This window comes from Drosophila yakuba, chromosome 3R (genome assembly GCF_016746365.2).
Source record: "Drosophila yakuba strain Tai18E2 chromosome 3R, Prin_Dyak_Tai18E2_2.1, whole genome shotgun sequence".
Taxonomy (NCBI): Eukaryota; Metazoa; Arthropoda; class Insecta; order Diptera; family Drosophilidae; genus Drosophila; species Drosophila yakuba.
This window is the reverse complement of record NC_052530.2, coordinates 17,602,439-17,614,495: the sequence shown is the minus strand read 5'-3', so window position 1 is coordinate 17,614,495 and position 12,057 is coordinate 17,602,439. Positions and strand designations below refer to the sequence as shown.

Here is a 12,057-nt window from a genome sequence, read left to right as displayed (position 1 = left end):
TTATTTTCTATGATTTTTTGTTTTTTCTCACCTTCACATTTTACTTGTTATAATAATTAATTAGCCACAAAGTTTTTGCCACTATAATTAACTAACTTTTGATTACCGGAAGCCGTTTGCAGGTGTCCGTGGCAAAGGTTTATGCAATCTATAACTGAATGCTCGAATGACGCTTAATAATGAAAAGTCTTACGACTTTTCCCATAATTAAATTAAACTGTTGCCATTAATAATTGTCAGACAGAAGACAGAGCACACACATCGTAGCTTCCTCGGCCCATATATGTCGATCCAAATGTCAGAGCCATAAATTGATCACAAACATAATAATAATCCATGTGACAATCGGGCCTGTGGAAAAATTAACCATCAGGCCATTTATGAAACACAAAATGTCAAAGAAGCCGTATACGTTTCAATTGAATTCGCATTGAATGTGAATTGAATTGGGTCTATATACAAACGAGGCTACTTCCAAATGCGGACGAGCCTCCCTAGACATAAACACACAAGTCTACAGAAAAGCCCCGTCCGTCAATCCCACAAAATTATGTAAATTTGTTTGACAAAAAAAAAACTAAAAAAAATAGCAGAAAAACTACATGAAATTTAATCCGAAGCCAAGCCGATCAAAGCGGCGAATTGAAAATCGCCAGACAGTTAAATTGATTGCACTCTAAACATAAATATATGTAGTTTACATATATATTTAGATTTTTTTGCTTAATTTTTTCGTCTGGCTCTCGACCACTTGTCATTTTGTCCATATTTGGCAACTGGTCGATGTTGTTTCACTTTGTATCTTGTACTTGTATGTGTTGCACTTGAGGCGCCCAAACATTTGCCGCAATCAAATAATTGCCTTAATAAATTTGCTTAAATTCGCCATAAGTGCCAGCGATTTGCACTCGAGTCCTGTCTAAAAATAAATCATCTACGTGGGCCTCACCTGTCGCGTGTTTTCTGTCATTTTGGAGGCGTCCACTTTGGACTGTCTATTTGTGGGCCGATCGGTGGGATATGAAAGATGTGGTCACCGCACCGAAAAGTGAGGATCTCTGATTTATTTGGGACGTGGTGTCGAGCTATGGAAACTTCTGATTGGATATGTATGTTATTAGGTTGAGAATGAACTCACTTGAACTCCCGTAAAATACTTCTTAGATTGTTTAACACGAAAACAGCCTTTATTATTCAATTTAGATAATTACTTGATTTTCTGAAAGAAGTTTACACTTAGCTTGATTGCCAAAGAAAGGTTTTTGTAATACGTTACTCTGTTAAGCTTGAGAAAATACTTTAAGAAGATGAGTAAAGATCTAAAGTTCTTAATTTAAAGCATAATAATAAAAGGCGATACATTAAATACCGAACAATTAATTTTCTTGGCTATTACATCATCAAAAGCCAAGCGGTATTGCTTGATCTAATGCCTTCTTCTGGGGAAACAATCTGTTTTTTGGTAAGCTTGTCTAATGATCTCAACGAATAACTCTATAACTTCTCACAGCGACAGACTCAATTGTGGCATTTAGACTTGGCCATAAAGCCCACTCGATATCGACCATCTTTGGCGACGTCTCACGCATCTTTTCGTGCCAATTGCCAACGGTGCAAATGTCTGTTATTGGTCAACAGCAGTAACTCCACTTTGGTTCCTCATTTCGACTCTGGCAGGCAAATCCAGTAAAGAGCCGTATAGCCATTTTGATTATTTTCACATTGGCCAAGCCGTCGATCTCTTCTATGCCCTGACTTTCCTGGTCAAAATACTCTGGACAATACAATGGCAGCGGACAATGAAAAAAAATCTGTTTTAATGGCTGGAGACCATAAAGGCGTCATGGCTCATAATTCATTTGGGGGGCGAACTTTGGTTTTTGGTTGTGGAACCGAGTCCGAGTCATCCGTGATTGCGCTATCTCCTACCGGCTTGCCACTCTCTCTCCCTCCTGCCACCGCCCCCCTTTTTCTTGCTGTGTACCTCCAGGGGTTCCGGCCATGCCACTTCACACACTATCGCCGCTTTATCGGCAATTTGATTTGGCTCACTCGCGCTGGCCGTCAATCGGCCCTGAGTCGTAATTGTCATGGTTTCCAGCTTAAAAGTGCCAAATCCAACTGGCAGTCTCCCCATTTTGCGTCATCCGATTCGCTGCAGTTCCATCCTACACGGAAAACTATTTCCATGCCTTTGTATGCAATTACTCTAAAAGGGTATATCATTTTGTTGATCATAGTATTTTCATAAAGATATGTTACTGTGTAATATGTAATAAATGATGTTGGGATATATATTTTTAAAATATTTTCAGCTTTAGCAAAAGCTGATTTACAGTCGAATAGTTGAGAATGCCTTGTGTTTGCAGTGTACTTCCCCAGCTTTTCCATATCCCTCTTTTCTCTCAGTTTTGTCACTGGCCGATGGCTGGATCGTAAAATTTTCTAAGCTCATTATTTGCTCATATTTTTACTATTGGCCGGCAGGGCTTTTGTTGCAGCTGTAGAAAAAAAAGTGAAAAATGTTTTTAACGCTATTTCTGTTGCTCTTTGATGACAAAGTGAAAGTTTTTTTTTGTCTTTATGCCGGCAAAACGTAACAACTAAACAAAGCTGCGGGCCATGTAGCTATAACTATGTACATAGCAAAAGCCATATAGTTAAGGTCTATACATATGTATACCTAGGTACACTGGGTATGTGAGTGCTGATTGTGACTGCGCTTGTTTTCGGTGTTCGGTATGTCAGAGATCACGAGCCCCGGGAAAAAGAAGACACACTCTGGGGTCCCCCATGAAAAGCATTTCGGTCCGTGCCGACAGCTCTTTTCTTCGGATACTTATACGTGCGAGTCGAGTATGCGATAAAAATTTGTCACATCTTGTTAGCCGAAGATGTGTAGCTTTATTACTCGGTTTTCACACCTCACAAATGGCCAGCGTTTGTTGGCTTACGTTGCCCTAGGGAATGGATATTTGCCAGGTGTGGAAAAGTTAGTGTGAAAATGTATGTTTAAAACCAAATAGGCAAAAGTCAAAGCACAGAGTGTGTATTGCAATCTGTTGCTGTTCAAATGATTACTAATGCAGTAATTAAATGATGAATACCATTAAGTCAATTTAATTTACTAGCTTACTTCCACTGTTTAGAAAACACCATACCCATACCCATACTTTCATTTCACATTTACTTAGCAGCCAGACCTTGTTTGGGATATGTGTCACACGTTGCGTATGAGTAATCATCTGGCTAAATCTTATCGAATGTCAGCCGGTGAAATGCAAACAACAGGCAACGGGCCAAGTTAAATGGAAAGCATTTAGGCAGGCAAGCGCTTGGTTTGGTTATCGGCCAACAACTCTCGATAAGCCATACAAAGCCAAAAGGGGCAATTCAGCAATGCGCTTTTAAATTGCGACGCCATTTTTGGCCTATCAACTCAACTATCGGCTAAACGTACTATAAAAACGTATTTTGCATATATTTTCAAAGCCTCAAAGAGTGGCACACACAGGTGGGCGCAGCTCTATAGGAAAAAAAAAAAAATAATATAAACTAAAACGAGCTGCTCGTTCGTCGAGGTGCTGACAAACTGCACATAATAAATATAAGATGTATTTTGTATACAATAAATCAGAGCCACGAAAGTGAAACGTTCACCGGATGTTGGGAGATTGACAAAACGGAGAGCGAAACTATCGATTGCTGGGGTGGCTGACTCGAACCTACCTCCTACCTGAATATATATATATAAATACTATATATATCCAAGTGTCTCTGGTTGGATGCATTGACAGATTGCCGTGTGTAATCGCACAATCGTGCAGTCATTGGCACATTAAAAGCGGCGAAAAAAAAGAGCTAAACCGTCTATTTCTGATGTTGCCTTTTGTAAAAGTGCATTGAACAGCGAAATTAATGCAAGTCAAGTAATGCGGAAAAGGGCGTGCCGTGTCGGCTATTTGGGACGTACGGCTTATAGAATAAACTAACAAACAAACAAAATCGATTTATAAACAAGTGGATAGAACTACGGACATCGGACATCGAAGACGACGCCGCTGCTTGGATAGTGAACAAAGAAAAGCTGAAAAACTGAAAAGCTGAATAGCTGAAAATCGTGCAAATTGTGTACAAATGGCCCAACTTCCGGCGGTCAACGCCAGTTATCGCGTGACCACTCAGGGGATCAGATTCCAAAACCTATAGCTTTAGCTGCCCAAATTATATTGCCATGCTAATGAACAGAATTGCCGGACAAAAGTGTGAAAATTGTGTGAAAGTTCCGGAGTTGTTCGGGATGCAAACAATGCCACATTGACAACAAAAAAGCGAAAAAAAAATAAACGAAAAACCTAAAAGCAAAATGCAACAACTATTGTTTTGCCGGAAAATCGATTAGAAATCGCTGGCAAATGACAGCAGAAGAGGTGTGCCCGTTGGCTAAAACCCGACACTGGAAGTGGCAGCCGCCAAGTCAGATGGCCAGCTACAGATACCCATTGATACTTACTGTATGTATATGTATGTAAGGCTGTGTCTTTTTGGCGGCTCCCCAGAGAGCCCCAGGAAACGGAGACCCCGAAGGATATACATATCTACAGGAGCCCGCGGGAGCAGCACTTTATGGACGTTTATCGCCGTCATCGCGATCATCATCATCATTATTATCATTATTTTCATTATTCTCATTGCTCTGCCGGTCAGGCAAATCCGACAGACAGAAAGACGGACGGACAGGCGAAAGTTTAGCCCCAAATGCTCGGTGGTTAGTAGATGAGAGCTTGTGCCAAAGGTGCAATTAAAATTTAAAGCAGTTAATTAATTTAATGCAAAGTGCCGCCTAACGGTGGGTTTCGGTCTACAAAGCACAAGCGGCGCCAATCAACTCAAAAGGCAAAAAATAACTCGCTGCACAGTGGAGAAGTTCCCTCAGATTTCGCATATTTAATTAAAGACTAGCTTTTAGATGGAATAAGTAATTCATTAAGTAGCCATTCAGAACAGATTATGAACGCTATTAGAGTATGAAAGTATGGTAATATTTAAGTGATTAATAAGGCAGGGCAGTCTACATTTATCAGTAATCTACCTTCTCTTGCAAATATAAAATACATTTATATTTTAACTTTATCGTACACCTAAATTGTCTCTGCATTTCATTGGCTTGATCCACAGTAGTCTGCTGATAGTGGTTTCTTGATGTGTTAACCAAGTTTTTATAAAGTTTGTCCAGTTTTGCTCTTGCGTCTTGCGCATAATTTATGTGTTTAATTATTTTTTTTCTTAGCTATTTTTCCCGTAATTGCATAACGTCTGCGAAACTGTCTGAACGTTATTAATAGTTATGTTTACAGTGTATTTTTTTTTTTCGTAAAGTTTCAAGTAATTGGGCGCAGCTTAAAACTTTGTAGATTTTCTTTCTATATATTTGGGCTTGAAAAAACCGGGCTTTTTAAAAGCTTCACATATTTTCTAACTAAATGTCTATTCATTTTCTAGTTCGACCTTCATCTTACAGCTCTTTGGTTACAAAAAACATTAGTGGCTCAAATGTAATGTCATTAATTTAATTTAACTTAATTACAAAACTCATCAAATAATTGAGACAATCACAAAAAATGGCGGACGGATAAAAAGTAAAGACGCCAAAAAAACAAAAGTTAAGCTTGGGAAGAGGAAATTTGACAGGCGACGATTTGCATTGCAACAGATGTTGTAAATGTGTCAGTTACTATTGTTGCAACTCCTTTACAAGTGGAGTGGAGTACTTTTTTTTTTTTTGGCAGCTTTTGTGAAGCCACCCAACAAAAGCCGAAAAATGCTTAATTTAATTACAACACTTGCGTTCCGTTGACTGCTGCGACGATTACCAAAGCCGCCGAGTGGCGAACACTTAGACAATTATTTTCCATTGCCACATGTGGAGGGAAATGTGTGGCAAGCACAGCGGCCGACAATTTGCTGTTTGTTACAAAAAATGTAAAAATAATCTAACAACAAAATACGAACGCCCAAAAACATAAAGCGGCGAACTAATGACGGCTAATAGGAAATGGCTTAAAGCGGCGCTGGTGGGTTTTATACTTTTTGTACAATTCTATTTATTTTTCATTTTGGCGGCGTGGCACCATAGATGCTTAGATATCAGACCCGGCAATTGCAATTGTCTTTTAATTTCCAAACCAACTAGCTGTTGGCTGTCAGAGCCGCAAAACGGCAAACGCACAATGCCCCAAGACCCCAAAAGAGCCCCAAAGTCTATACTCGAAGTACCACATAGTCATAGTTCCAAGTTGCGTCAGAGGCTGGTGGCCAAACCCAACAGACGCCAACATGTAACTGCATTGAAATTGAATAGGAATTGGAATTGGAATTGAAAATATAAATTGGCGTGGTCGATGTGCCGGGCGATGACTGCTGGAAAACGCCATGCCATGCCATTCCATGCCATAAGTCATGTTCGGGGAGTGGGTCGGATAATTAATAAGCGCTCCCAATCCGTAATATGCTCATATGCCGTTGAGCAGTCCCAGTCCCGACAGTTTCGCCTCGCCAGTCAGTGCTTAACATGCATAATTATATGAGCACTACGAGTCCATAAGTCTACGAGTCCATGAGTCTGGTACATCCACATAAATGCACACACATTCGACCATTCGAGTGTTATGCAAACCCATCGCTAATTGTAATGAAGGGGCGTTGCAGAGAAGAGAAGGTTGCACTTCAAAAATGTTTGGCGTTGCGTGGCAAACCACAATTAAAACGATCGAACAAACAACCAACGAAATACTCAAACAATAAATATTTAATGAAAACTAGGCTTCGAGTACCCTGCACCGACATTCTTATGCCTATGTTTTAAGATATTATTATGCAAAATATTTCGAAATCTCAATGCAAAGAAATAAATTCGTTGCCATCACATAAAAGTGCGACAACAAAGCAGAGGTCATTAAAAATCAGCTTTTGATTTTTATTGCGATTTTTATTTGCAAATTCCCTCGGTTGGAATGCGCAAAGTTTACGATTCTTCGTTTATTGGCGAATTTTAGGCTATAGAGTTGGAGAAAACTTCAAACAGATATAAGCTGTGCAAAAAAATATGTACCTTAGCAAAATACCTTAAAGCAAAAGCCTGGCAACAGCAGCAAAATATCAAGTATACGTAATAGAAATAGGAAAATACGGCGGAGGGCAGGAAGTGATTGTGCAAAAGAATGACGGAAAAAATCGATCAAACAAGTGCTAGGCACTCAAGAAACTAAAGAAAATAGTCAAGAACAAAAGCTAAAAAATAACAAATACATACAGTTAAATGCGCTAAACAAACGTTTAGGCATTTGTCATGGCTCATCTGATTAATTTCCGTCCTAAATCAAATCACTATGACTTTTCACAAATAGCAAACGTTCTGTGATTTATGAAACAGTTGCTGCCGCTGCCTGGATTTATGGCCAATTCGCCTGATAATTGCTTCGGTGTCTGCTGGAAATGTCATCTGTTTATAAGGTAGGAAGATCTCCTGCTGGCTGGTGGTGGGTAGCCAAGGTGCTGTGTTGGCTGTCTCTAATCACTCGACAAGCCCCAAAACCCTGCTGGCTAGTGTACCAGCAGTCGACTCAAGTGGTGGGCAGCCTAATTGAGCCGCTCTGTCGCCCAGGCCAAGTGCGTTTTTCCGTCTGTCATGCCGCACAACGATGCTGCCACGAAGCTGCCACAATGATGATCAACCCAATTGCCATGGCGAGTAATAAAACTTGAGGAATCAGCAATGCGTGGCAGCAGCGCGGAGATGATGCTTTGCGCCCACGACGCAGATGATGATGATGATGTGGCGTTGATTGCGACTTTGGGAGACAGTGGTTGGATTCGCTGAAACTGGTGACCAAAATTTGCAATTGAAGTTGGTACGGAGATTAAATGATCGGTTGTTCATACTGCACAGATACTGGAAAGCACTGGTTGGGAATCAGCATTCAATCATACTTTATACTCGTACAGTACTAAATCCAGTGATAGTAAGAGAAGAGACCACTGTTCCACGCCTTCTGCCAAGCAATCCATATCAGCCACTAGGCGCAGCTCGAGAAGATACAACTTCGGAGCAGTGACAGACAGACGCCTCGTTCGAGTGACAAGGAAGCACTTGTGTCACAGTCTGTATGGCATAGTGGGTATAGTGAATTCAGATTTGCATGTGTGTCGCCGAAGCTGGAAACTGTGCATTGGAAACTCTTTTATTGTTCGGCTGAGTATTTTCATTTTCCAGGCCGTGGGCCAAGAGGCCAGATCCCCGAGTTAATTGAGCAATAAGACTCTGAAATCATAAAGCCAATCGCGATGCTCGAATGGATGACGGTGCCCGACATTGAGCTTAGTGCTTAGTTTTTCTCCATATTTTTTCTCCGTTTTTTTTTGTTTGCTGTTTTTGGTTTTTTTGAGTGACAGTCAGCCGACGTTTGGATTGTTCGGTTTCAATTTCGTGGTTGACAATGGATTTTGCTATATAATTACACGATCTTCAATGTGACTTCTCCACCACTTCCCATGCTTTGATGTTCGCCACGCTCCACAGGCAAGTCGGCCGAAAGGAAAAACCAAAAAAAAAAATTAATAAAAACCCCACAAAAAAATATAAATGGGAGGAAAAGTGCATGGCGATTATGCAAGCCATGGAATTATGAGCTATGCTTCCTGGGCCCCTCTCTGTTAATTAGCTATTAAATAATGGAATGGCCCAGCCAAGCGCTGTGTCATGTGAATGTGGGCCAATTTTCATGCTTCATTTGCAATGATTTTGCCATTAGTGTCTGACCAACATTTCCGACCGCCGACAAAACTCCATCGCTGCCAGTCTGCCTGCATGCAATCAGCAGAGTTATGTTTCTTTCGGTTTTTGTCTTTTCCAGCTCACCTCTTTTACTTTTTCTTAGCCGGCCGAGAACAACAGAAAATATAGACAACCCAGTTGCCTGGTTTTTGCTGCCCCTCCATTGCCACATACATTTGTTTGATCAATAGCTATAGGTATAGTTAATGCAAAAGCAAAAGCCGGCCGACAAAACGGTTGCGAGGCAAATTTATGTTTATTGCATGTGAAAGTATTTTGCCAATCAATTGAGTTGCCGCCGCTCGAGAAACATTCTCGTGCAGTGAAAGCTTTTCACTTCGCCCGGTTGACAAACGAATCCACCAACAATGGTGCACTCAGAAAATAAACAACGCTATTAATAGGTATTACGTATTATGTATGTCCAAAGGAAGTTTGGTTGTATTTAAGAAATATGTGTTGCATTTTGCAAACATCTAAAATTTCATATAAAAATACTTAAGTACCAAAAACTGAATGTCACTCTCTAAGCAGAAATATTCGTGAGTTACCGCAAAAGTTTTCTGTGTAGTTCCCGTTCCTTTTCCAGAGCAGATGTTGGAAAAGAGGGAAAACAGAAATAAATAGACAAAACGAAGAGAAAAACTACTTTTACTTGGCCCGGCCATCTGCGGCCTGTTCTAGTTTCGCAGTCGGATCAGATCAGACCATTGAATAGTCATGGCCTGGGCCAAGCATACACAGCATGATGATTGTCACAAATTGCTGCATCGATTGGTGTTGCAGCTACACATGTTGCTGGTTGCTGGTTGCATGCTGCATGCTGCATGTTGCTGGCGTGCAAGCAGCGACTGCATTAAGCTGCACTTTTGTTACAGTTTTCTCCACGGGTCGCCGCCGGCCAGCGGGCGATCGCTCTGCACTGCCGTGCAGTGCAATTCATCAATCATAATTTGTATGTCATTCACTAATCGTTCGCACTGCTCCCGAACTCCTTGGCCAGCGATCAGCGATCAGCGATTGCCCCACCATGATGATCAATTCAATTTACTTAAAGTAACGCAATGCCATGCCATGCCATGTTTTCTCTCCAGTAATTATCGATCGATCCCACTGGGGCCCTTGCGCAAAGCACCCTGATAATGACTTGTGGCGATGTAAGCTGATCTTGGCTTTCAGCCTGGCTGAAAGTGCAGCCCATCGCACTTGACCATCGCAATCCGAAACAACAATGATTCATGGGATTTTCGATTTTCTCGTCTCGTGCGTGTTTATCATCGACTATTGTTAAAAAGGCGGTTGTCGAGTGTAATAATTAAAAGCTTGGGAAAAGTCTTATGTTAATTGATAATCCAATAAATATTTCACAATCTACAAATGTGTACAAGTTCAATAAGAGCTCTTCAAATGATTGCATTTTTATACTCATTTGCTTTTTATTATTATTGGAAATACAAATTGGTTGGGAATTTGAGGTCACGAAAGATGACTGGCTAACCCTGAAAATGAAGTAATGGAAAATCAAATTTACATTTATTTAATGTCTTGAGTCTTCTGTCATTGAATTGTTTCAATTGTTTAAAAAATTCTACAAAATGTTGAAAACAATGGAATCATTAAAATAAGATATTTGGAAAAATATATAAGAATATAACTTTCAGTAAGCACCCAACAAAGTATTTCGTGAATTAATGAATACCCATTAACTTCTTACAGAATGAAGGCTTCGAACCTGCAACGCATGGCATCAGCAAAACGGACGGAAGCTGCATCAGCCACCACAGTGAGAGCAACCGGAACGGGAACGCGAACGGAATCGGAGGCGTCAACGGGAGCGGAATCGTCGGCCACCATCTCGGTGGAGTCCTGCGCTCCACTGACCTGAGCAGCGGGGCCATGGAATGCCTGCCGATGAGCAGTGCCGCCCATCACCCACATCTGATGGCGGGTGCGTCGGCGGTTGGAGCCGTTTCCGCCTCTCCCACGGCGACCGTGGTGGTGGGGGCCACGTATCCGCACCACCTGCACCACCACCACCTGAGCCACCACACGCCGTACAGCAACAGCTACGGCAGCCACCACATACACAGCGAGCAGACCAAGTCGCTGCAGGAGCTGCAGCACGAGGTTGGCGCCCTGCTCGAGTTCAGGGACCTGGTCATAGAAACATTTCCCGACCTCAAGCACAAGATGGCCTCTATGTCTGCCACGCCCTCGACGCCCACATCTTCGGTGGGTGCCATCGGTGGCAGTCACTCGGTGGGTGGCGGCAGTTCCTCGCTAGCCACCAGGTGAGTTAAAGTTCCAAAATGGCGTAATGGATACGCCAGAGAAGATCACTTTTGTGATGTTGTGTTGTTTATCTTTGCAGCAGACGTGAGTGGGAGCCGGGCATACGAATGAAGCGAAAACTGTCGCACAAAGAACCGTCCACGTCGTCAGCGGCAGCTGCTCCTTCCTCTGGAGCTGAGGCGTCGTCCTCGTCGCTGACGCGCAGCCGTAGCAATTCGCACAGCGGCAAAAAAGAGCCAAAGAGCGGAGAGAACAACAACGGAAGCGTTGTGCAAGACTCCGGCTTCTCAACGGAGACCAGTTCCTCCAAGGAGGGCCACAGTGCCTCCTCCACCAACGGTGCTATGACGGTGAGTTCCAAAACTAAAACTCTTGGTAATTTGATTACTAAATGCTGTCTTTTAACTACACAGGTGGCCATAGCAGCGAATCGCCTGAGCTGCGCGGAATCGGACGATGAGCTGCTCAACCTGCTGGACGTCATTCACCGCAAATCCAATCGCTTACGCGAGGAAGTGGAGCACTTGCAGAGCTACGAGCGCCAGCAGGGGGATGCTCAAAAGACAGGAGGCGAAGGGGGCCAGGGTGCTAGCAAGGATGGAATGACAGCGCAGCAGTTCCGAGAGCAGGTGGAGCGACTAAATCGCGAGGACATCAAACAGCTGCGCAAGGAGCGCGACCGTCTGCTGGACAAGCTGGCCGAAATGGAGGCGGAAACGCTGACCGGGCGCATTAAGGCGGCCAAGATGAGCGACCAGGTGGAGGAGTTGGTAGGAGTGAAGAAAGATCTCGAGGAGCAGCTAAAACTGGCGATGGCCCAAAAGCTAGAGTTGAGCTCGCGGGTGCAGCAGTTGCAGCAGCAGCAGCAACAAAGCAAAAGCTCTTCCAGGTGAGTGGAATCCTATTGATAATTGTTATACATTTAAAACTAA

The 12,057-nt window shown here is 42.5% G+C and overlaps 1 protein-coding gene and 1 long non-coding RNA gene across 7 annotated transcripts in view; one reads left to right on the top strand and one right to left on the bottom strand.

Moving 5' to 3' along the window:
- LOC6537274 (nucleoprotein TPR) overlaps window positions 1-12,057 on the top strand; it is a 55,501-nt gene that overhangs the window by 37,552 nt on the left and 5,892 nt on the right. For 4 of the 6 annotated variants that reach the window (XM_015192759.3, XM_039376814.2, XM_039376813.2 and 1 more), the window contains 3 exons: window positions 10,550-11,124; window positions 11,205-11,475; window positions 11,539-12,014. In XM_015192759.3, the coding sequence (XP_015048245.1) occupies window positions 10,550-11,124; window positions 11,205-11,475; window positions 11,539-12,014 (1,322 nt within the window). The remainder of the gene's footprint in view (window positions 1-10,549; window positions 11,125-11,204; window positions 11,476-11,538; window positions 12,015-12,057) is intronic. The other 2 variants (XM_039376812.2, XM_039376815.2) reach the window with 1 other exon arrangement.
- LOC26535323 lies at window positions 19-10,535 on the bottom strand. Its single transcript, XR_005561828.2, has 3 exons — window positions 7,313-10,535; window positions 413-2,501; window positions 19-351 (listed from the first exon to the last, which is right to left on the bottom strand). It is a non-coding gene; the product is annotated as an uncharacterized LOC26535323 (long non-coding RNA).